Raw genomic sequence first — 25,452 nt, forward strand, 5'->3', positions numbered from 1 at the left:
GATTGCACTGGCAGCTGAGAAACATGACTGGGTGTGTGCAAGGCAACTTGTATTCTCTCATTCTGGGGTCAATCTGCAGCAGCAGGACAGGTACAAATCAAGGGCCAGGCTTCCTTCCTTTCTTGCAGCCTCCCCTAAATTGAGTGCCCTCCAGCTGTTTTGGACTACAACTACCATCAACCCCAATGCTTGCTATGACTGATGGGAGTTAGCGTCCTAAACAGTTGCTGGGCACCAGGGTGAAGCAGTCTCCTCTACTGGCTGATGAGTTATATATTCTTAACCTGGTTTGCATCTTGTGATCTATCTATGCTGACTAAAGACTTCTAGTCACCCAATAAATATGAAATGGTGATTAAGACTTATGATTTCATCAGCCTTTTAAAGCTACCTCATTCTCAGTTATAGCAATTATAATGAATTTAAGGGAATATCGGAAATATTATCTGGTATGAATGGTTAAGTGGTAGAATTCCTATCATGTTGTTGTTAAGAAGCTGTTTGTCATGGAATTCGACACACTTTGTTGCATCCTTAGATTTTATACTTGTTTTCCAATGTTAAAAAACTAAAAAAACCAGTGTCATTTATATATGCTTGCCAATGGGCTCTGTGCAGTTAAATATAGCAACAAAGAATTACAGAGTTGCAAGGGACCTCATAGGTACCTTCTCTGTCTGCCAAGAAACCTGTGTAACTCAGAAAGCGTGTATATTCAATAAATAATAATAATAATACGTTGCTGCCTGCTACCAGCTTATGGTTGGGCACATGCTTCTTTCGATCCGTTGTGTTTTTTTTAAATAGCAGGGAAGATCCCCCAATTCCGCTGGGGGTAGAAACGGCGGTGACTCACCCAGCTCCCGTCTGGCACCTCTGCGCGCCCCCTCCGGGCCTTGGGGGGCGGGGGGCGGGAAGGAGACGCCGCGCTGGAATTCTAATTCAGAACGTGGTTGGGTTCTAGCTCGTGGCGACGTCACCAGGCGGGGCGGGGCTGAGCTCTCGGGAGCTGCATAAATGGGCGCCAAGAAGCGAAAGGGAACAGAAGCGGAGCATCGCTCAGTGCTAGAAAGGACTGAGGGGACGCAGAGGCAAGTGGGGACAGGGAGCACAACAGAAAGGCACTTTTTCCGGACCTTAGGTACATCACTTCCAAGGTAAGTCGACTGCCTTTGATGTGTGGCTGTTAAGGCGGGGTAGCTTTTGGCGTTGGGGGTGGGGGAATCGGGGGGCAGTTGTTCGACGGCAGAGTCCCGCTGCAGTTGGGCAGAGGATCGGGGTGGGGGGCATCCCGCGATCAGGCTCACCAGGATCTTTCGGAAGGGGTCGAGCGAAGACTTGGTGGGGGCGGAATCCGCTTTGCTGCCTCTGTCCCAAGCTGGACATGGCAGACACCCACCCAGTTGTGCGTTCGAGAGACGAGCACACCAGTTGCGAGAGTCGTGGAAGAGCTTATTTCTCCTCGTTTCTTTGCTCTGCATCTTTGCCATGCACGGATCGGTAACTCTGCTCCGGATTAGGGATGGAACCTCGCGAGGAATTGCTTGATCAGGAGCAGGAAGGGGCATTCGTTCTTCTGTGGATAAGGGGCGCTTGCTGGATCAGGCTAACATGGCCCGTCTAGTCCAGTATCCTGATCTCAAAGTGCCCAGACAGATTCCTCTGGCAAGCCCGCAAGGAGGGCAGGAGCGCAGCCGTCCTCTCGCCCCTTTCCAGCTTTCAGAGGCATAGTCTCGGGCCACCGACGGGGAGGCGGAACATTGCCGTCGTGACTAGTAGCCGTTGATATCCTTTGGGAGAGTGAGAGAGAAGTCGCTTCTTCCACTCTCTCTCAACGCATTGTTAGCGACTGTGAGTGTGTGGATTTGGAGTGTCTCGCTTACTCCGGATTGAGTTCGGAGCTACAGTAGAGAAAGTGTTGCTGTGATGTCCGCCCCTGCCTCTTTCCTGTTAAAAGCGTGTCTCTCACCCTATGTGGAAGGGAGGCGCACCGTAGCCGAGAAGGGGTGTGGGCGTGCGCGCGCGCTTATTCCGGATTAGTGAAAGTGCCGTGTAAACGCCCTGAAACGTCTTTCCCCCGCCCTCTCCCTAGGCGCCCCCATGACCCTGAACCGCGGCGACAAGCTGAGGTACCTGGACAAGCGCCGGGGCAGCACGCCCTTCGCGGCGCAGCACCTGCAGCAGCACCTTCACCGGCGCAGCATGCCCGTGGACGAGCGGGAGCTGCAGGCGTCGCTGCCGCCGTCCCCTCGAGGCGAGCTGTCGCAGCTGATGCGCTGCACCTCCTACAGCCCCGCCGACGACGAGGCGCACCGCCAGGGCTGGGCGTCCGACTCGTCCGACTCCGTCATCTCCTCCGGCAGCGACTCGGACAGCAACCTCTACAAAGTCATCCTGCTGGGCGAGCACGGCGTGGGCAAGACCAGTCTGGCCAGGATCTTCGGAGGGGTGGAGGACTGCCCGGATGTCGAGGAGGCTGGTGAGTGAGGCGGAAAGGGGCAGGCTCCGGGGGTGGGGCGCAGACGGGGGACAGCATGGTGCAATGGTTAGAGTGTTGGACTAGGACCCAGGTCCAGGAGAGCAGGGTTCAAATCCCCACTCAGCCATGGAGCTCCCCCCCCCCCGTCACCTTGGGCCAGCCTCACCTACCTCACAGGGTTGTTGTGAGGACAAAATCAAAAGTCGGTGGAGAACCCTGGTGCCACCTCCAGCTCCTTGGGGGAAAGGCAGGATAGAAATAATAAATTCAAAAGGTAGCAGGTCATGCCCTTGGATGGGGAAATGGATCTGCAGAGGGCTGTATGCCTGAGCAATGTAGGGCTGGCTGGATCAGTCCACCACCGCCTGTCCACTAATCAAAGAACACAGGAAGCTGCTATATACTGAGCCTGACCATAGGTCCACCTACTGGCTTGTTATTGTCCACACTGACAGCAGCTCTCCAGGGTTTTCATGCAAGCAGTCTTCCTCAGCCCTCCCAGGAGATGCTGGGATAGAACTTCCTCAAAGAATTAGGAGCATGTGGAATGGCAGCATACAGATTCATCAGAGCCATAGGTCCATTTAGCTCAGTATTGTCTGCACTGAATGGCAGTGCTTCCCGAGAGTTTCAGATAGGGAGTCTCTCCCAGCCATACCAGGAGATGCCAGAGACTGAACCTGGGACCTTCTGCATGCAGAGCCCTCCTGGATCAGTCCAGTAGTCCACAGAGCTCAGCATCCTTTTCCCCACAGTGGCTAACCAGATTATGCCTCTGGAAAGCCCACAAGCTGATAGGCTTTCTTCATTCATCATGATTTTTTTATTGCCTCTCTTTAAAGCCATCTCTGCTGGTGGCCACTGCCCCTTTTGTAGTAGAAAATTCCTCATGGTAATCCTGCACTATGTGCAGGGTTGGATTAAGACCTTTAGAGACCCAAAGCACTGCAAAGATTATGGTTCCCCCATATGTAATTCAAAATAAGCTTTGAAATATTTTTCTTCTTCAAAATGACACAAAGCTTACATATATGCTGAAATGTTCATACATGTGTGTCATGTGCAACACCTGATCTTATTCCTTTGCTTTATTTTGATATGCATCAGTGGGGTTTCTTCCTGGTTTAGTTGGGGAGAAGTAATAAAAAGAGAACAGAAAAATGAGGGAAGAATGTGTAGTGTAAGGAAGTCAAACCAAATTTTGATCTTTCCCATGATCAAGACTTTGATGCTTTTTTTGAAATATCAAATGTCAAATTCCTGCCCCCACCCCATTCTCTTTGTGTGTAAAACAGAGTTGTGTTCAGGCCAACTCTGTTTCATTTGATAACCCAGAACTCTAGCATTGACAAAATCAGGCATCCATACAATACTTGTGGGCTTCCCTTGCAATGGTGCTGATGACACTGAAGGGGCACAGCTTCTAGGAAGTGTTGGACCCCTAAGATTTTATGATATTTCAGTTCCCATCAATCCTGACTGTTGGCCATGCTGGCTGTGGCTGATGGCAATTGAAGGCCAGCAACTTTTGGAGGGTCACTGATCCCCTACACCTGCTATAGAATAAGTTTAAATGATTCTTTGGTGGGGTGGGGGAACTTGTTGGAGAATATCCAGGGGTTTGGATTAATGTATAATTACTTGGAAAGTAACTTGGAATTACTTAGAAAGTTTTGTATTAAAATTGTTGCCTTTTAGAAATTTATTTTTATTAGTTTTCAAATTATTATGGAACCACAGAGATAAGTAACCAAACAAATAAAAATACTCTATCCAACTAAAGACAAAACATGCAAAGCCTAAGCATATTAACTAACAACATCCAGTCTAAAATAATGACTACCATATTTCTCTGAGTGGCATGGGCAGAAATAAAAGCCCACTATACTGAAGAGAAATTATCTAGATCTTCCTGTCCCTTGAGTGTTATTTTTATTCTGCATTGACTAAATTCTAGAGGTTTTTAAAAAATTAATAACATAAGGATATAGTCAGATTTAAATAAATAAATAATCACACCTGTGGGTATGGCAAGATATGGATTGAAGGAAGCTCAAATTCTGCCTGCTGCATTTTGCTATTTGAAAAATATGCATTGTGTGTGTTTTATCTTCCATACTTTTGTTGTTGTTGCTTGAATAGTTGAACCTCCACCACTTCTTCCCATTCAAACCTGAATAAAGCAAAATAAATGTTAAAGCATGGCTTGCATTGCATTCACTCCATGTCCTTTTCCTATCAAGTGCTGTGCTGGAACTGTTTGTACAACAATAAATTTAGAAGGGATAATAATTGGAAGCAGTACAAGGATGGCAGAGGCTGCTTTGTTTATGCACCAGATAAGGAGTTGTATCGCCATCTAGTTTGTTCAGGTGCTTAAGCTTAACTGCACAGTTAAGCTGCTGTTTTATATTTCAACTGATTTGGCACCTCAGTCTTAAAACACATCTGCTTTGACTAGAGTCCCAGGATTTTCAAATGGATCTAGGTTCCCAAATCCTACCATCCTATATGGCCACTCTCCTGGTAGTCTTACACTAGATGTAATATTAAGCATGTTTGCTGAAAAGCATGCTAAAAGTTACAGTCCCGTGAAGTTGTCTTAACTGGATTTTGGATCTGACTCTGATGCTTTTAATGCAACAAACATCTTACAATAAACATTTTGTGGTCCCCTCCAACTCTACAATTCTATGAATCTTGAGGGGGGATTGTTATCCTAATGTCTTTTAAATTTCCTTTATAGGCAACACATATGACAGATCTATCATAGTTGATGGTGAGGAAGCTTCTCTGGTGGTGTTCGACATTTGGGAGCAGGTAAGGTATTATTTACTTTAAATGTTACATAGATTCAGTGCTTTTTTCCGGGGGGGGGGGGACAGACGCAGGGGAATGCATACCCCTAAACATTTTGTGAATCTAAGTTTGGCCTCATTGGGGGCAGTATTTCAATATGAGTAGGAAAATGAGAGTACCCCTAAACATTTTTTTAAGGAAAAAAAGCATTGCATGGATTTGTATCCTATTTTGTGGCCCAAATTATTTTCGTGTGTTCTAGTGCTTGCTTGCAACAAGTTTAAGCAGCATTCTGTGTAAATTAGTAATATCCTTAGTAATATCTTCCATAAAGCAGTAAAGCTATATCTTTAAAGTCCATTCAAAACACGCTTTCTCTCAACAAATTAAGGTCACAGAGTTACAATTCCCAGCAAGTCAAAGCAAACTAGAGTGCCCAGAATTATTTTGGGGAGGGAATATGTTTTGAATGTACTTTAAAGGCACAGTGTGTACCCAGCCATACTTAATACTATAAATGCTTGCATTGCTGTGCCTTTTTACCCCTTCCTGGTCCCTTCCATATCTTGCCTCCAGTGCAGGTCTGGGGAATCTTTGAGCTGCTGCATATTGCTGAACTACAACACCATCACCATTGGCTATGCTTACTGAGGCTGATGGGAGTTGTAGTTCAGCAACATATGGAGGGCCAAAAACTCCACCCATATTCTGCTGGCTTGTTCTTTAAATCCAAGTAACCATTCTTACTTAGAGCTTTAACATGATACCATATGCAGGGGTCAGCAACCTTTTTCAGCCAGGGGCCGGTCCACCATTCCTCAGACCATGTGGGGGGCCAGACTATATTTTGAAGGGGAAAAAGAACAAATTCCTATGCCCCACAAATAACCCAGAGATGCATTTTAAATAAAAGGACACATTCTACTCATGTAAAAACACGCTGATTCCTGGACCGTCTGCGGGTCGCAGGTTGCATATAGCCACCTTGGTTTGGCCTAGGCTCATATATACCAGGCAGGTATAGGAGTGCCCTTTTGTGGGGATTTGCTGGAAGAAGTTTAAATTTTTTAAAGTGTTTTGATTGTACAACATCCATTACCCTGGTCATGAGGTCTAGTGGCTTACTTTAAAAATTCGATCCACAGTGGGATGATTTCCCCCCCCCCAACTCAAGTTCCTAAAATAGTTACCAAGTAAAAAATGTCTAACCTAATGTTTACTTTGTTCTCTATTGCTATTTTTAACTGCAGGATGATAGTCAATGGCTCCAGAACCACTGTATGAAAATGGGGGATGCTTACATTATCGTCTACTCAGTGACGGACAAAGTTAGCTTTGAGAAGGCCTCTGAGCTGAGAATTCAGCTACGAAGAGCGAGACAAACGGAGGACATTCCGATAATTCTCGTAGGAAACAAAAGTGACCTGGTCCGATCACGGGAAGTTTCCGTAGATGGTAAGTTACCTTCTCCTAATATAAACTCAAGTGTTGGGCACTTTGCTGTTGGTGTTGGTGGGGTTCTAACAGTGATTCTTGGGAAGAGTTTCCTAAATCAATAAGCTCACCAAGAATTCAACCTGCACTGCTGCAGAAACATGGGGGTGGGGTGCAGAATGCAGGAGATGTTAAAGCCCCAACACTGCATTTGTGGGGGCTGGTTTCACATATGCATGTTTAGTTTGATTGCAAGATACAAATGATGACTTCCATGTGCCAATTAACCACTTTAGATCTAATCCCAAGCATGGAGCTGGTTCACATACTCTGGTGCCAATCCAGTGTAAATAAGTCAAATGATGCTTGTGTTTGTGTGTGAGCCAGCCATTTGTCACTGAAATAAGTTGTCTAAACCTAGGCACTGTAATCCTGGCAGCCTGACCCTATAGAGGTTGGCTGCAAGTTTGAACATAGGAAAATGCCTTATACTGACTCAGTCCATTGGTCCATCTAGCTCAGTACAATCTACACTGAGTGGCAGAGGCTCTCAAGAATTCAGATGGGGGACATCCCCAGCCCTATATGGAGCTGCTAAGGGCTGAACCTTCTGGGACCTTCTGCATGCAAAGCAAATGCTCTATCACTTAGCTATATACCATACCCATGTATCTAACCAAGCGGATTCCTGAAACACTGCAAGACATGCTTACCAATATTGAGCTAGATGGCTAAATTGTCTGATTCAGTATAAAGGCAGTTTCGTATGTATGTATGCTCCCACACTTGCACCAACATTTGACACCTCAGATAAGTGTTTCTAGTATCTTATTCCTGTGAGTGACTGTAATTTGTTTTAACTGTTTTTAATATTGAATTTTAATTTGCCATAACCTGCTACTGGTGGGTAATAAATTGAATAACGATAATCTCCCACCCTATGATTTTCAACCCTTGTATAATCTCTTTCCACCAATATTTGGGAAGAGTGCATGTGCTTTGCTGGCAGGTCATAGTTTTAAATAATTTTGTGTCCTTCTGCCCTCCAGAGGGACGTGCCTGTGCTGTTGTGTTTGACTGCAAATTCATCGAGACTTCAGCTGCTTTGCATCACAACGTCAAGGACCTGTTTGAGGGGATCATCCGGCAAATCCGGCTACGCAAAGACAGCAAAGAAGACAATGCCAGGCGGATGGCTAACACCAAAAGGCGGGAGAGCATCAGCAAGAAGGCCAAGCGATTCCTTGGGAGAATTGTAGCCAAGAATAACAAGAAGATGGCATTCAAGGCCAAATCCAAATCCTGCCACGACTTGTCAGTCCTTTAAAAAATGGCTTTCAGCAGGACCAGATGCTGTGTGTGTTTAGCGTGGGTTGTGAACATGCCTTTGACTGTTGAAAGTGTGTGTGGGGGAAAGGACTTTGAAAACACAAAGCTGCACAGTTGGGAGGAAAAATATGCTCTTTGATGCCTTACAGTTCCGAAGCAAGACTTGGAAGTAAGATTACTGTGTCTTCATGGGTAAAATGGTTTATAAGCTTCAGTGTGTGCAAGCCACTGAACTAATTTTCATTCAGCGGCTTTGTATGCCTGCATTCTCACTGTGTATATTTGCCAGCTGTCCTGTGGACACCAGGGATGCAAAGATAAGAATGGACAATGGTACACACACACACAAAATGCAAAATGTATCACTTGTCTCCTTTGCAGAGCAAAACTTGAATACATGTACGCAGGCTCGTACACTCTTCTCTTTGGTAAACATATTAAAAAGCCATGATCTTTTAAAAACTAAATGTGGGCTGGTATGAGGCCATTCAAAGCCCATTTGGATGAGTGAAAGGAAAAAAAATGCAGAATAAACATAGTTTTTTGAAGTTTTAATTTGCACTTTCATTAACTGTTTAATTTGTTAAATTGTTTACATGCAGATTTTATAATAAAGTATTTCTGGTTATAATCTGTTATCACATTTCTTTTTTCTTATAGTAAAGGCATTGGGAGAGCTAGTGGTATTTTAAAAGTGTCCAAAAAGCATATCATAGTGTTCGAAGTTTGCAGATTTTTATTTTTTATTAATAACCAGAGAACGGCAGACCAAGCGAGTCTAAATATTTATGCAGTAGCTTGCCCCCTAAATTAGGGGAGCTCTAGCAGTTGTATACATGTAAGCCTCAGAGGAATTATGGTTGATGTTAAATGAAGCACACCTTGATAAGTTGCAATTTTGAACAGAGGATCTTTCTTTCTTTCTTTCTTTCTTTCTTTCTTTCTTTCTTTCTTTCTTTCTTTCTTTCTCTCTCTCTCTCTCTCTCTCTCTCTGTGTGTGTGTGTGTGTGTGTCATTGCACACTTTCCCTGCTGATTGTCTTCATACTCCATTGATTTCCCAAGCTGCCTTCCTCCCATAATAAGGCTATGGATATATGTCTATTTGCAAACGGACCCACGTGATCCTGGTGATGTAGGGGGCATCCAGGATCACAACCACCACTTCCTTCTTCATTCACCTGGGGCATGTACAGGGTGGGAAAAGCGTGGATTAGATATCAACATCAGATTCTGCTGGATCAGACCAATGGTCCATCTAGTCCAGCATCCGGTCAACAGAGGCCAACCAGATGCATGTGGGAAAGCTGTAAGCAGGATTCAAGCTGAAGAGCACACTCTCCTGTGGTTACCAGCATGGTATTCAGAAGCCTCTGACTGGAGGCTGACATCATGGCCAGTAGCCAGTCAATAGCCCTCTCCTCCATGAACCTGTCTAATCCTCCAGTGGGAACGAGTTCCATATTTTCACTATGTGCTGCATAAAGAAGTCCTTTCTTTCCCCTGCCCTGAATCTTCCAACACTTGGCTTCAATGGGTGCCCGTGAGCTCTAGTATTATGAGAGAAGGAGAAATGGTTTTCTCTATCCATTTTTTCCATATCATGCAGAATTTTTTTTTTACTTGCCTTTTCCCTAACCTAACCTAAGTGAGGGTTTCTAAATGTTTTCCAAGTAACTAAATGATTCCACACCCAGAATCAACCAACTAGAATAAAACTAGATTGAATCCAGCATGTTGAGGGTGAACACGAATAATTTCAGGTGGAGAAAAACTACAATTTTGTTACCCAAACAGGTTAGTGTGTATGCAGCCTCCATTTACAATTCTAGTCCAGTTATGGGGCTTACATCTGACTTGGTATGTATAGAACGGCTCTGTAAAATACCGTACAACAATGGCAGAGAGGCCTTCTGAATTTAGCCCTACACAGATAGCCTAATGGCATTGTTGAGGTTCAAATGAATTCAGGCAAAAGGAACAAGAGACTCTCAATGGATTGTACAGAAATGATACTCCTGACATTTTTTGGACAGCTCCGTGGTTTTCCCCGGAGCTGAGGGTGATGAAACAATCGCTGAGACGGCTAGAGCGCCGGTGGCGGAAAACTCATTCTGAATCAGACCTGACACAGGTTAGAGCTCAACATCGAGCCTACCAAGTGGCAATGGCGACGGCGGAGAGGACCTTCTTCACCGTTTCTATTGCATCTGCAGAAAACAGCAGCAGGAGACTTTTTCAGGTGGTTCGCAATCTATCGGAACCACCTCCATCATCGGGGCCTGGTAGGGACCCCAAGATCTCCTGCAATGCTTTTGCAAAGTTTTTTGCAGATAAAGTCGCTCAGATTTGGAAGGAGGTAGACTCCACCGTGGGAGCGGGGCCAGGGCAGGAGAGTGCTAGAGCCCTGTCTAGTCTTGTTGTATGGGATCAATTCCAATCTGTTACCTCCGAGGATGTGGACAGGCTGCTTGGACGAGTGAAACCGACCACCTGTCTCCTTGATCCTTGCCCATCCTGGCTAATAAAAGCGAGCCGGGAAGGGCTGGACGATGGGCTCCGCAGGGTGGTGAATGCTTCCCTCTACGAGGGAGCCTTCCCAGACCCACTGAAAGAGGCGGTCATTAAACCGCTTCTTAAAAAAACATCTTGAGACCCGGCCAATATGGCCAACTACCGCCCAGTCTCAAATCTACCGTTCTTGGGCAAGGTGATTGAGTGGGTGGTTGCTGAACAACTCCAAGCACGCCTGGAAGAAGCGGACCATTTGGATCCCTTCCAATCGGGATTCAGGCCTCACCATGGGACTGAAACTGCCTTGGTCGCGCTGGTCGATGATCTCCGGTGAGCTAGGGACAAAGGTGAGAGCTGTTTCCTAGTTCTGCTGGATCTCTCAGCAGCCTTTGACACCATCGACCATAACATCCTTCTGGACCGTCTAAAGGGGCTGGGAGCTGGGGGCACTGTTATACAGTGGTTCCGCTCCTTCCTCCTGGGCCGTGTTCAGAAAGTGGTGGTGGGGGATGAGTGTTCAGACCTCTGGGCACTCACTTGTGGGGTGCCTCAGGGTTCCGTTCTCTCCCCCATGCTTTTTAATATCTATATGAAGCCGCTGGAAGAGATCATCAGGGGGTTTGGGCTGGGTGTTCATCAATATGCAGATGACACCCAGCTCTACCTCTCTTTCAAATCAGAACCAGTGAAGGCGGTGGAGGTCCTGTGTGAGTGCCTGGAGGCAGTTGGAGGATGGATGGTGGCTAACGGATTGAGGTTGAATCCTGACAAGACAGAAGTACTGTTCGTGGGGGACAGGAGGCGGGCAGGTGTGGAGGATTCCCTGGTTCTGAATGGGGTAACTTTGCCCCTGAAGGACCAGGTGCGCAGCCTGGGAGTCATTTTGGACTCACAGCTGTCCATGGAGGCACAGGTTAATTCTGTGTCCAGGGCAGCTGTCTACCAGCTCCATCTGGTATGCAAGCTGTGACCCTACCTGCCCGCGGACTGTCTCGCCAGAGTGGTGCATGCTCTGGTTATCTCCCGCTTGGACTACTGCAATGCGCTCTATGTGGGGCTACCTTTGAAGGTGACCCGGAAACTGCAATTAATCCAGAATGCGGCAGCTAGACTAGTGACTGGGAGTGGCCGCCAGGACCATATAACACTGGTCCTGAGAGATCTACACTGGCTCCCAGTACGTTTCCGAGCACAATTCAAAGTGTTGGTACTGACCTTTAAAGCCCTAAACGGCCTCGGTCCTGTATACCTGAAGGAGCGTCTCCACCCCCCACCATTCAGCCCGGACACTGAGATCCAGCACCGAGGGCCTTCTGGCGGTTCCCTCATTGCAAGAAGTGAGGTTACAGGGAACCAGACAGAGGGCCTTCTCGGTAGTGGCACCCGTCCTGTGGAACGCCCTCCCAGTAGATGTCAAGGCAATAAGTAACTATTTTACTTTTAGAAGACAACTGAAGGCGGCCCTGTTTAGGGAAGTTTTTAATGTTTAATGCTGTACTGTTTTAATATTCGGTTGGAAGCCGCCCAGAGTGGCTGGGGAAACCCAGCCAGATGGGCGGGGTATAAATAATAAATTATTATTATTATTATTATTATTATTATTATTATTATTATTATTATTATTTTCACTCTTATTTGTTGCACACAATTTTAACCTGTTCTTTCATTTCAACTATTGGTAGGATTAGAAAATAAAGTTTCAGCTGCTATAACCCTCTCTCATTTACATTCCCATTAAGCTTTTGGGAGCAATATGGGGAGGCCATGATTATGTTCTTCTTGGAGACACAGCCAGCTCCAGCTGCTCCCACCGCCTCCAAAGCGATAAGTTGAAAATGCTTTTTAAAAATAAGTATAAGGCAGCATATGCTGCAAAGCCACTATTTAAAGCTCAGCTGTTCTCATGGTGCAATATATTACGATGCGTCAGTTGCAATAACGCAGCAGGGCAAGTGTGACCACAGGACCTCCTCAAGGACACAGTTAATGGCTGCACTCATGAATACATCTCATTGTAAATCACACTCAGCTTTTATGGATAGGCCTCTTAAAAAACTCTCTTGAGCTGAAAATATTTGTCAGGAACAGAGGCTGTCATCAGCTAAATATTCCTATGGAAATCAAACAGTAAAAGTGTTTATATTGCACCTTTCAGGTGGTCAAAGAACTTTACCACTGATTATAGAATCATAGGATTGGAAGGAACCCCAAAAGCCATCTAGTCTAATCCTCTGCCAGTGCAGGAGACCTGCTGCCACACCGGCCCTGATAGGTGGCCATGCTCCCTCCGCTTAGAAATCTCCAATGAAGGAGGACTCACCACTTTCCAAGACAATCTGTTTGACCCTCAAAGCAGGAAGTTCTTCCTAAATCAAAAGGGGTGGTTGAAATCCCCTTTCTTCAGCTCCTACCTTCTGGAGTGGCAGAAAACTAATTTGTTTCATCATTTACAAGATAGCCCTTCAAACACTGGAAGATTGCTACCATGTCATCTCTTCATCATCTCCTCTCCAGGCAAAGTAATCTGTCAAACTTCAACATTTCCTGTTGGGACCATCTGCAGGCTCCTCACCATTTTTGTTGCCCTGCTCTGGGTAGTATTTCTTAGAGTAGACTCATTGAAATTAATGAACATGACTAAGTTACGGTATGTCAATTAATTTCTACTTATCTGAATGCCACCCGTTGTTGTTGTTGTTGTTGTTGTTGTTTATATACGGCTATCACTGTACATAGCACTTTATAGCATGTCAGATTCAGGAAAGCTTATTTATATCTACTCAGTTTGTCATAGTAAGTGGCTGCTGCCCGAACTGGGTTTTTTTTGTTTGTTGTTGCAAGAAAGTAGACACTGTCTACAATACCATCTATTCAAGAAAGGGCTGACAAATTATGGAAATTTGTCATAATGACTCAGCTAAGACAGTTTCTCAAATTCAGGGAGCAAAACAAAGACATTACCAATATATATGACAGGGTGGATTAATGTTACTGAATATAATATAGCAAAAAAGGGGGGGGCTAGTGTCAAAGGCAAGCTATAGCTTTACAACACTTTAGTAATAATTAAGTAAAATATTTTAAAAAACAGGCTGATTACACACAGTATTGTACAGTGCTTGGCATTACACATATAATTAAAAATAAGATTTCAGGGTAATTTATGTAGGAAATTCTCATTTGTGAAAGACAACCAAGTTTCTTCCTCCTCCATTGTTTTCTTTTTCTTTTTCTGGGGCAGAAAATTGAAGACCTCTTCTTGTATGCAGATTCATAATCTCCTTCATGGCAAAAAAAAGTTACAGAAGTGGGGTGCAATAAGGTAAGATAAAACTGAAAGGAGTACATACACAGTGAATTAAAGAAAGGAAAACCAGTTCTATAGTTATGCCAGGGGTGCCCTCTTATCCTCAGGATTGTGGGTGCCTGCCGCCGCAAAACAGACATGCAACATCACATGCACACAGCTGTATGTAGTGCGTGGAACGTCACACACACCACATGCAGGTGTACACGTGTGACGTCGCATGTCCGTGTTACAACGGTCGGTAATGGCTCCTCTCTTCCTCCTTTCTGCAGCCAGTGAGGCACCCTTTTCTGTGGGAGGGGCTTGGACTTTGAGGCAGAGAGACTATCCCTCCACATCCACACACACACACACCCCGCCAGGGTGCCTCCCTTGCTGGTTGCGGAGGGTGGAGCTGAACTGCTTCTCCTTGGAGGCAGCGCTGCTGCCACCTGTTGCCTTTTTCATGAGCTTTGTGGGTCCCCAGTCCCCACAATTATATTATTGTGGGTGCCCAAACACACACGGCTCCCTGGAGTTGGCTTCTGCAATTATTATACTGTCAGTGTCGTCGTCATTTATTCAGGGAAAGCCTTCTTCAACAAAAATGTCTTCAAAGGCATGTTCAAAGCACGTTTCCAGGCTCCGTGTGCTGCTCTGTCCAGCCAGTCCGCAACAATGAGGCCAGAGCACTCTCCTGTTCCCAAGCACAGCTTATTTATATCACTCTTGGTGCTGCACGTGCAAGTTCCATGTGTGATAGGTAGGCATGTGACACTGCTGGTCTAGCACATCTGTGCCCTTGGGGGAAGCCAATATGACGTCTCCTGGGGCCCCTGAAAATGACCCCAAAGCCTCAGGGCCAAAACCATAGCCCTGGCAGATAGAAATACAACAATATATTGACAACAGACTGCATAAAATCCCTTTCCAAGTAAAAGTGAAAAAGCAAGCAGGTAACTCAGCAGGAAGTTATTGATTACAAGCTTATGACGTGTATATTGCGGGGTGTGAGGATCTTTCTCCCACATACACCCACCCAGGAACACTAGAACACTCTTACAAAACACCAGCCTACATGCATTGACACATGCAGGGCTCTCCATTGATAGCACAGGCACACCTTCTCACTCCTTCCTCCCCAGGGAAAGAACAGTCTTTAAATCACTGTTGTATTCCAGTGACCCACTTAGAGTATGTGAAGTGTTTGCTCACAGGTTATGAAGCTTTGTTTCAACAACAAACATTGCAACTACTTATATCACTTCTTCTTTGCCTCTCTTTAGTTAAAAACCTAAATGAGTGGCTTTTGTTGTGTGTACGACTGATGCTGTTCTGTGAATCACCTTCAGTGTTTCTTGTGGTTCTGATTCATGTTTCAACGAGATGCTGCTCATTAAAAAAGAACTTTACTTAATCTTGGGGAAGTGAAATATACTCAGAGTCCTGTAGTGATTTCATGCTCTTTATTGCAGCTTGTAAAACAGTGAATGAAACTTTCCCCAAAACGTCTGCTATATATACATTATTTACACAATGGGTCCCGCGTGATTGGCTAATACCGGACTGCTCTTGTAGGCCAATCAGGTTGCGGATTCACTTTCTCCAGAAGCCTGATTGGCTGCTCCTGCAGGCAAATGAGGTTGCTGATTCACTTCATCCAGGAGCCTGATTGGCTGCTCCTGCAGGCCAATCAGGTCGCTGGATCCTATTGTTCTAGGATTCAGCTCAGTACATAACAGGAAGGGTCATAGCTCAGTAGTGGAGCATCTGCTTTGCATGCAGTCCATGACATCTCTAGGTAGGGCTTGAGATAGACCTCAGCTTGAAACCCTAGTGAGCTGCAACCACTCAGTGCTGCCACTCAGTGTGGACAATACTGAGCTAGCCTGACCATTGGTCTGATTTGGTATAAGGTAGCTTCATATATGCCACTGCATGGAGGAGCTTTATACTCACCTTGTGGCAGATCACCATGGGGACTTGGGCTGGTGGTGGCTGCAGCTCATGTGTCGAGCATGTGCTCTCCATGCAAAAGGTCTCAGATTCTGCCAGCTCTGTCATCCAGAGGGTACAGGCTCAGGAGGAATAACTGAGGGCAGGGAGAAGCTATCACCCCGTTTCTACAGAATCTGCCGCCTGAGGCAGTTGCCTCACTTTGCCTAATGGTAGGGCAGGTCCTGTGATTGCATTCTGAATAGCTACAGACAAATCTTGCTGGTATGCAGCACTTAGAAGAAATAATAAATAAATAAATGTTTAAAATATTCTGTTCCCGCCTGAACAGCCAAGACAGTATATTGCATAAGGCTCACTCCTGGTAATTTTTTTTAAAAATGAATTTAGTCCCTAATAACCACATAGACTTCATTGTTTTCCATTAAAAAGACAAATATTTTCCCCTGTTGGCAGTTGCAGTTGCCATCTGTTACTTAATAAGTATTTTCTGTGACTCATGAGTCAATTTCCAACATGGGCTTAGAACATTGCCATTATATGGCTTCCATTCTCTCTCTGGCACCCCCACCCCAGTAACTAACTAGGCTTTTATAACCTCAACACAGACAGCTGTAAAGATAAAAGAAGACTGATAGTGAAGTATTGGCTGTTTCCAGTGCTGGTATACTGGTGCTTTAATTAACTGCTGCATGTAGCTGTTCTCTTCAAGAAATAAAACATTAACATGATTGACTAATAAAAGAGGTGAAAAGTGGTATTAAATATATATATATATCAAAAGATGCTTAAAATCAACACCAGGTAAAAAGAAATAAGACACACCCAATTTCTGCACGTCTGGATGGGCTTGCCTAAATTAAAACGTTTTTAGCAAGAGCGGAAGAGAGGACAGTGAAGGGGTCTGCCTGATGTCGATAGGCAGGGTGTTCCATAGGTGCTTTCACCCTAAAATATTATTATGTGGCACCTATAACAGTGGGGTAATACAACCCCACACATTAGCTGGTCTCGAGATGCTAATGGGGTCCCAGTGCAGATCTCTGAGCTATTATTAACCATTAACATTGGCATATGGTGGCATGTGAATGAAGGACAAGCAATGGCAGGTGGCATATCTCCAGGGTTTCTGGCAGGAGTCTTTTCCCATCACATCCTGGAAAAGCCAGGAAAGGAATCTGGAGCCTTCTGCATCTAATCAGGTACTCTACCACTAGGGATGGGGAATTTTTTGGCTTTGTTAGAATTTTAATAGAAACCTACCTAATTTGAGTGACACGGGTGGTGCTGTGGGTTAAACCACAGAGCCTAGGGCTTGCCGATCAGAAGGTTCGAATCCCTGTGATGGGGTGAGCTCCCGTTGCTTGGTCCCAGCTCCTGCCAACCTAGCAGTTCGAAAGCACCTCAAAGTGCAAGTAGATAAATAGGTACTGCTCCAGCGGGAAGGTAAACGGCGTTTCCATGTGCTGCTCTGGTTCGCTTTGTCATGCTGGCCACATGACCTGGAAGCTGTATGCTGGCTCCCTCAGCCAATAGAGCGATATGAGCGCCGCAACCCCAGAGTCGGTCACGACTGAACCTAATGGTCAGGGGTCCCTTTACCTTTACTTTACCTAATTTGAACTTTCTCAAACTATCCGAACTGAAACACAGCCATGTATCAGAATTTTCCAGATTTTGTGATGTAGTTCTCCAGACAAATAATATGTATACAAATGCATATGTTAGAGGAAATTAGTGCAAATAGCATACCATGCAAATATCAGGCAAAATTGTATGTAAGCATGTGTATATTGGGACAAAGGTGCACTAAAATGTTGATGAATTTTGATTGGGACTTTAATAATAATAATGATAATAATAAATCAACACAGAAATGTGAGAACTGAACTTAAGAGTAGGAAAATGAGAAACTGAGAAAAACTCACAACCAAAACAGATTTGTCTATTCCTATCTGTCACTGAGCTGTGGCCATAGAGGCAATGAAATCATATATTTATTTGTTTATTGCAATTTATATTCTATATTCCTTTATTAAAACTAACCCAAGGCAGTTCACAATCAAATACAACCAACCAAAAATGACAAGGTCATGAGCTCCTTCCAAGCATCTGGAAGTTCCCAAGGCAGCAGGGTTCTGTCAACCTGGAGCCCACAGGTATCAGTGCACCCACCAGTGCCTCCAGTGGGGCCCACAAAAAGCCTCAGTAATTGTCCCCTCAAAAATAAACTGTACATGGACACCCACCATCCCTTCGGTTCAGACCAAAGATGTACGGAGAGCTTTTCTTTGTGAGTGTGGCGGTGGCTCATGTAGGGGCCTTTTCGCCTTGGGGACAGGCAAAGACACGCCATTTTGTTTCCCTTGTATCTTTGTCTGCTCTGTTTGAAGATGTGGAGCCATTTTGTGTTATGCCATGTGCTATAGCATGCATTTTTAGTTGTGCCGCGTACTCCACGGCAGCCATTTTGTGACTGGCGCCCTTCCAGAAAACTCCATATGTGTCCACTGGTCCAAGAAGGTTGGCATAGCTGTCAAGTTTTCCCTTTTCTCGTGAGAAATCCTATTTGGCATGAGGGAATTTCCCTTAAAAAAAGGGAGAACTTGACAGCTATGAAAGTTGGTGACCTCTGTTTTTATTTACAAAGAAAGCAGTAGTAGAACATAAGCAGAGGCAAGCAGTGTATGCATTCCTACCAGGCGGTGGATCAGCCATCTGATATCAGATCACCAGAGAGAGGAACTCCATGCCCTACCAAGGCTGGTTGCCGCCAACCTTTACCATGAGCCTGAGATAATGAGCCACTGGTGATCCTTTGAATCCCCAAGAGTGGGGTGCTGTTGCGCTGGCAATCCCAGCCATCCAGCTGCACTGTCCAAGAGCTTTTAAAAGAGCTTGAAAGGCATGCACTTTTTATGCAACACTTTCTCTCCTCTTCCCAGCTTGAATACAAATGATACCGTGTTTGCATAAGAAGCAGAAATTTAAGAGATTATCTTTGGCCTGGGTGGAATGGGGGATGGGCAGGGGAAGAATCAACAGCAGACAGAAAGGAATTGGAACCCTACCAGCAAATACATCGTACACAATGGCGCTCCCTGAGCGTGGCTTCACCTCTTCCCTTCCCTTCCCTTCCCATGCAGAACAGTATGCGTGGATGTGAGAAGCTGAGTGCCTTGTTCTCTGGGATTAGCACCTTGCTTTTTAACTGGCTGTTAGATGAGATCTGGGCAGTAAACAAGAGAGGAAAATATAGAAACCATGTGACAGATTGTTCCATTGCTGTAGATGGCGGTTCGGTCGGTTCTGGCTTACTGATGTTTGGTGGCGAAATGTCAGGCAGAAGATAAGCAGGCTAAAAGAAGGTTTCTCTCTCTCTCTCTCAAGATGCTCTGTTCTATCATTAGTTTGACAGATAAACTTCACAGTATATTTTTAAACATCAAAAGTTTTTAGCTTTTTATAACAAACTGGGGCTAGAGTAGTTTCAGGGCATTTGTTTAACTGGCACCGTGAGCTGATTTGTAAATCTGAACCATGGTAGTGAATTACAATATGTTTGCTGAGGGTGCTTGCTTTAGGAAGTGTCCCTCTTCCACCACCACCTCACCCTGAAAATTAGAGAGTGGGACTTTGCAATCTGCATAGTTGCCTATGTCTAATTCACATTTCAAATGGTATGTTAGTTAGCCAGGGTTTTGCTTGATGTAAGAAAAAAAGAAGGAAAGAAGTGTATGTCAGCCACACACCAGAGAGCCTATCAGAGAACCCACTTGAATTCAGTGTTACTCCAGTAGATTTCAGGCAGTTCTGTATTTCTGGCATTCAGTTATGTCTATAAAAGTATCAGGAGACAACTTAAACGGACAATGCCAGGGGTATGCTTTCTAGTTATTAGGCAGTTAATTTTGGAAATGAGGGCTACTTTCAGAAAAATAATGTGGTACAGCCCTTGCCGGGCAGTAGCATTTTAGAATGCATATGAGACTCTAGATCAAATAAATACATTTATATTATCCATCAATAAAACAGTTTGACTGAGGGGAATAATACCATGGAAATTAAAAAGAGTATTGTTTGACTTGAAATTTCCAAGTGACTCAATGCTTAATAACTTAATTAAGTTATTGTTGCATAATTTCTGGAGGGAAAATGTGCCTGGCAAACTCAATGGGAGAGACAACCACTTAAGAAAGGGGATTGTGAGCTTACACCTCCTTCTTATGAAAGGATTATTGTTGTGGTCAGAATATTGGAAAAAGTACTCTGAAAAATTCCACCGCCGTCATCCAGCTTTCATTAAAGGGGTGCTGAAAAGGACATTTGTCACATATGAGCTCAAAGCAAAGAACAAGAAAGCTGGACTGCAAGCAATGGAGTGGCCTTAATCGTAAGAAGAGCAAAGCTGGAGCACACCAAACAGCCATCCTGTAGGCCAGCATCCTGACCTTCACAGGTGTCTCCAGGAAGGCCACAAGCAGGGCTCTGACAGCAACTGCTGCTCCCAGTTTGTCTCACTCCTCCAGCATCTGGTATTCAGGGGATACTGCTTCTTAATATGAAGGTCCCACTTAATATTCATGAACAAACGGGACCAGCAATGAACTGTTCAGGTTTTCCATGCCTCTGCTGACCTCTCCCACCAGTTAGTCAGCATTCCACAGCCACTAAGAATGCTAGCTTCATTAGCGATGGAGGAGAAATTCAATTTAGTTCACATTTAATGGTGAATCTATTCAATTCACATTTTCTGAAACAGCACAAGAACCATAGCACAGCCATGCTTCAAAATTTGCACCTATCTGAATCTTGCAATGCAGTTCTCCAGCCAATGTTGGCAAAAAAAGGCATCTATCAGGGGGAAGTGTGCATAAAAATAATGTACAAATGTATTATGGGAAATGTGCACATTAGTCAAAACTGTATACAGAAATGTGTTTACTAAGAGAAATGTGTACTAAAATGCTGGTGAATTGTGCAAAATGTTGCAGAAATCTGGAGAACTGCATTTATTATTAGAAAAATGAGAAACCGAGAGAACAGAAATTTACAGGTGCTTCCACCTGTGTTCTTCAATGATCTAGGGGTGGGGCATGGTGGTGTCTCCTTATCTCTGTTGTCATTTTGGTGCCTACCAAAAGCCTTCCTCTTTCCATAAGCCCTTTAAGTGGAGGTCTTACGTTTTTATTATTTTATCTATCATTGTCTGCTGCCCAGGACTCCTTTGGGAAGAAGAGGGGGGTAGAAATTTAATAATAAAGAAAAAAATACGAACAAACATTTTACAAATGTTTTTAAGCAAACATTTTTTAAACCATCGTAGTCTGCCTCTATGCTTCTGCCCCATGCTCTTGATGCACATTTGTCGACCTGCAGAAGTTGAAAAACGCTACAGATTTCTGGTGTTCTCTCTCTCATCCCATGGAAAGTGACCCTATAAAAAAACTTTCCTGGAATTTCCTACCACTTAAGTGGGAAGCACCAGGGCTGGCGTCTGCAGCCAGCATTCTTGGGCAGCTGCCAGGGCCGCAGCACACTGGCATGACCCACTGCTTTTGTTGCCTGCCTTGAAGCCCCTTCCCGGATCTCTGAGCAACACTAGGCTGGTGGAACTAGGCACCATTTTAATTTGTCACTTCTCCATAAGGCTAGTCTGGGGCATTGTGGAAAATTAGAATGGAAGCAGCCCAGCACTGTTTGTAGCACTGCTGCCTGTTACATCCCGTAGGACCCACCAATGGGTGAAGGGCGCCAGAGGGCATTTTACCCAGGAGGGCCTGAGCCATAATGTGGTTGGGTGGCATATCAGTTCATTAAGCCACTGGCTGCAAGCTCTGGTAGGCTGGAAATCAGGATTTACCAAGACCCCCCACAGGCCAGGAACTGGCCCCTGGAAGCACACAAACATTGCAGAGCACATTGCAGACGATCCGTCGATTGGGAAGAGTTCAGATTGTATGCTCAATATCTTTACTCTAGGAAGGCAGTTCTCAGTGCCACACGGCTGTTCTATGCAAATCCCACCACTGCTGTTTTTAGAGTGTGATGGGCTTTGTGTCTGTAAAGGCGCTTCAGCACAGGAATCTCTCGACTGCCATTGCTTCAACATTCCTGTCGTTTTAGCAAATGCTGCCTGTAAAGCTCTCCAGTTTCCATCCATCACAGGACAGTTTACACAGGCAGCGTCTGAAGGTTGTTTCTGTTTACTAGAACTCCGAAGGGATTCCCTTAGGAATGAGAATACTTAGGAACGAGAATGGGGGAGGTAATGGGTGACTACTCAAAATAAATTTCTTATTTTAAACATCTCTTTGAGATTGCGTTCTCTGCTCGTTCCACGGACAGAAGAAAGGCACCATCCCAAGAAGGGAACACCAGCACATCGACATAGTTTGGGAATATAGTCATGCAGTAAAAGGCACGCCATTTAAACAAAGGCACCCAAGACATACATTAGTGGTCATAAAAGATATGCATCAATGTTTAAATTAGGCCCCATCAGCACTATACATTCAAAGTGCTATGTCTGATACCACTTTAAACAGCTATGGCTTCCCCCAAAGGAACATGGGAACTGTGGTTTGTTAAGGGTGGCGAGAGTTGTTGGCAGATGCCTCTTCCCCTCACAGAACTACAAATCCCAGAGTGACTGTTAAAGTTGTATGATAGCTTTCTATATGTATGGTGCAGAGGGAGCCTCAGAATGAGGCAAGGTTTCTGTCATTCTGAATGTGTATCAATGAGGTGTTGTTAGGGACAGCTGGCTCCCAACTTTCTCCCAGGGTTGGCCCACAGCATTTTGCTGCCTGAGGTGAAGGATAAGATGGTGGTCCCTCATTTGAAGTCAAATGCTGGCAAACAGACATTCAATCTTACTTCGACGCTAGTGATTGGGCAGGGTCTGTCTTCACAGTTGTGGCAGCGGACTAGCTAAATTTTTACTTTCCAAAACAATGCATGAATTAAAATGCAGCCATTCTTTGAAATTTGCACTTCTTTGGATTTTGCAGTAAGGTTATCCAGTCAGGTAATGTGTACACAAATGCATGTACTAGGTTAAAGTGTGCCTACAAATGCATATATTAGTGAAAATAGCATACATAGTGCATATTTGGGGAAATTGCTTTTCAAAAATGTGTACGGTTTGCAAAAAGGTAAAGGGACCCCTGACTGTTAGGTCCAGTTGTGACCAACTCTGGGGTTGCGGCGCTCATCTCGCTTTACTGGCCGAGGGAGCCGGCATACAGCTTCCAGGTCATGTGGCCAGCATGACAAAGCCACTTCTGGCGAACCAGAGCAGCGCACGGAAACACCGTTTACTTTCCCGCTGTAGCGGTACCTATTTATCTACTTGCACTTTGACGTGCTTTCGAACTGCTAGGTTGGCAGGAGCAGGGACTGAGCAAAGGGAGCTCACCCCGTCGTGGGGATTCGAACCGCCAACCTTCTGATTGGCAAGCCCTAGGCCACAGCGGCTCACAAACCTGCATACAAAAATGAATATAGGAAGAGAAATGTGCACAAAAATCCTGATGAATTTTCGCAATGACTTAAAAACAAAACCTGCAATCTATCATGGAAATGTGTAACACTGAACTTAAGGTTGAAAAAAAGAGAGAAACTGAAATGGATTTGCCCATTCCTACTGTTTACTCCCCAGGATCTGTCACCTGAGCTGATTGCTTCACGGTGCCCAATGGAAGGGCTAGCCTTGTTATGCACTCCTTTGGAAACCCAGAGATGAAATGGCTTATTTCTGCCTAGTCAAGTGTCAGGGTGTATTTCACCAAGGTTTCAGCTGAAAAAACAAGAGCTCTTTGTAGCTTGCTTTGTCATTAAGTAAATAAATAAATAATAAATAAAGCAGTTTATTCTTGGCCTATTCATCATCTCTCATGCTATCTCATTGCTTGTGGTCTCTCCTTTTTCACGCTGCTGGTATATTTAGCTTGCTGTTATTCCATTTGGGATTTAAATCAATCTGCAAAAACGATTTGGCTTTTCACCTGCTAAATGGATGCCAGGCAAAATGCTGCTCCTGATTTGATATTTTTTTTCTTTGCCTGTGTGGGCATCAAGAATATTCCAGCCCCCGAAAAGGAAACCAGCCTTGGCATTTGGGATTAATTCTAATTATTCTTAGCAATGGAGCAAAACAATTGCTGGATATGGACCTGTCAATGGTAAGCATACTGTATTTAGGTCCTGTTATTTTCAAAGGACACTTCCACACAGCAGCTTATTGTGGCCCTAGTGCTACTCATAAGTAAAGGTAAAGGGACCCCTGACCATTAGGTCCAGTCGTGACCGACTCTGGGGTTGCGCGCTCATCTCGCATTATTGGCCAAGGGAGCCGGCGTACAGCTTCCAGGTCATGTGGCCAGCATGACAAAGCCGCTTCTGGCAAATCAGAGCAGCACACGGAAACGCCGTTTACCTTCCCGCTGTAGCGGTTCCTATTTATCTACTTGCATTTTGACGTGCTTTCGAACTGCTAGGTTGGCAGGAGCTGGGACCAAGCAACAGGAGCTCACCCCGTCGCAGGGATTCGAACCGCCGACCTTCTGATCAGCAAGCCCTAGGCTCAGTGGTTTAACCACAGCACCACCTGGGTCCCCTAGTGCTACTCATATATGTACATTATTATTTTTTTGCAGTGTCCACACAAATTTGACTCTAATTTGAAATGTCCTGTACACCCCTTGCAAGCGAAGGAGTTGTAAAGTGTACTTAATAGCGTAAGCAAAGGCTACCGGGTATCACTTCCACATACAACACAGGCACCACCAAAGAGGTAAAGATGGTGCTGATGCTGTCTTCCACACAAATTTCAAGGTGATATACAACAAAACAGCTTAAAAACAGAGAAAAGCAACACAGAAAATAAGAGCAGATAAATTTTAAAACAATACAAAAAAGACCACACACAGCTCCACACCATATATTTATGCAAATTCCATGCACATTTAAAGCCCATAGCTTTCCCCAAAGCATCCTAGGAATGGTAGTTTGTCAAGGGTGCTGGAAAGTGTAGCACTGTGAGGGGGAAACTAAAATTCCCAGGATTCTTCAGGAGAAGTCATGCACTTTAAATGTGCATTGAATGTGCTTTAAATGTATGTTGCGGATTTGTCCAAGGTACAAAGTTGGCAGGTAGGAATTATAAAGTACCATGCAATTCAATAAGCACCCACAGTTTTAAAAGGCAGCGATAAAACAGGGTGCTAGAGGTCACCTGCATGAAAAGGGGTGTGTGTGTAAGCAACACCCTTCGTTTAAAACAGAGCTTTCCAAACTGTGTCACGATATGTTAGTGTACTAGCTGAAGTGTAGGTGCAAATTCTCCCCGCACTCCTCCTGGGGCTGGAAAGAGGTTAACCGTTAGGTTAACCTCCAGCTTGCTAGTAAAACTGAATTACTGTGCTGCGAAATGATGCACATCTAAAAAGTGTGTAACCAATATGAAATTTTTGGAACGCTCTGGTTTAAAAGAATGGAAAGTCTCCCTTGCAGAATCTTTGCATGTGTCTCACATTACATCACACATTAGCTCTGCTCTGGGAGCTATTTGGTTTTTTCTTTTTCTTTTCTTTTATTAAAGATTTTCTTGATTTGAAGAAATATATGCAATGTCTCTCTTAACATTTTTACAA

General features: G+C 44.7%; 1 protein-coding gene across 1 annotated transcript; it reads left to right on the forward strand.

Moving 5' to 3' along the window:
- Nucleotides 1-650: 650 nt before the first annotated feature.
- On the forward strand, nt 651-8,672 carry RRAD (RRAD, Ras related glycolysis inhibitor and calcium channel regulator). The gene is made up of 5 exons (XM_035120893.3): nt 651-1,157; nt 2,093-2,479; nt 5,226-5,299; nt 6,529-6,733; nt 7,762-8,672. Exons 2-5 carry the CDS (start codon nt 2,101-2,103, stop codon nt 8,037-8,039), a joined length of 936 nt encoding a protein of 311 aa, XP_034976784.3. The 5' UTR covers nt 651-1,157; nt 2,093-2,100; the 3' UTR covers nt 8,040-8,672.
- The last annotated feature ends 16,780 nt before the right edge of the window (nt 8,673-25,452 follow it).

The sequence above is a fragment of the Zootoca vivipara genome, chromosome 6 (genome assembly GCF_965207765.1).
Source record: "Zootoca vivipara chromosome 6, rZooViv2.hap1.1, whole genome shotgun sequence".
In the NCBI taxonomy this organism is placed as follows: domain Eukaryota; kingdom Metazoa; phylum Chordata; class Lepidosauria; order Squamata; family Lacertidae; genus Zootoca; species Zootoca vivipara.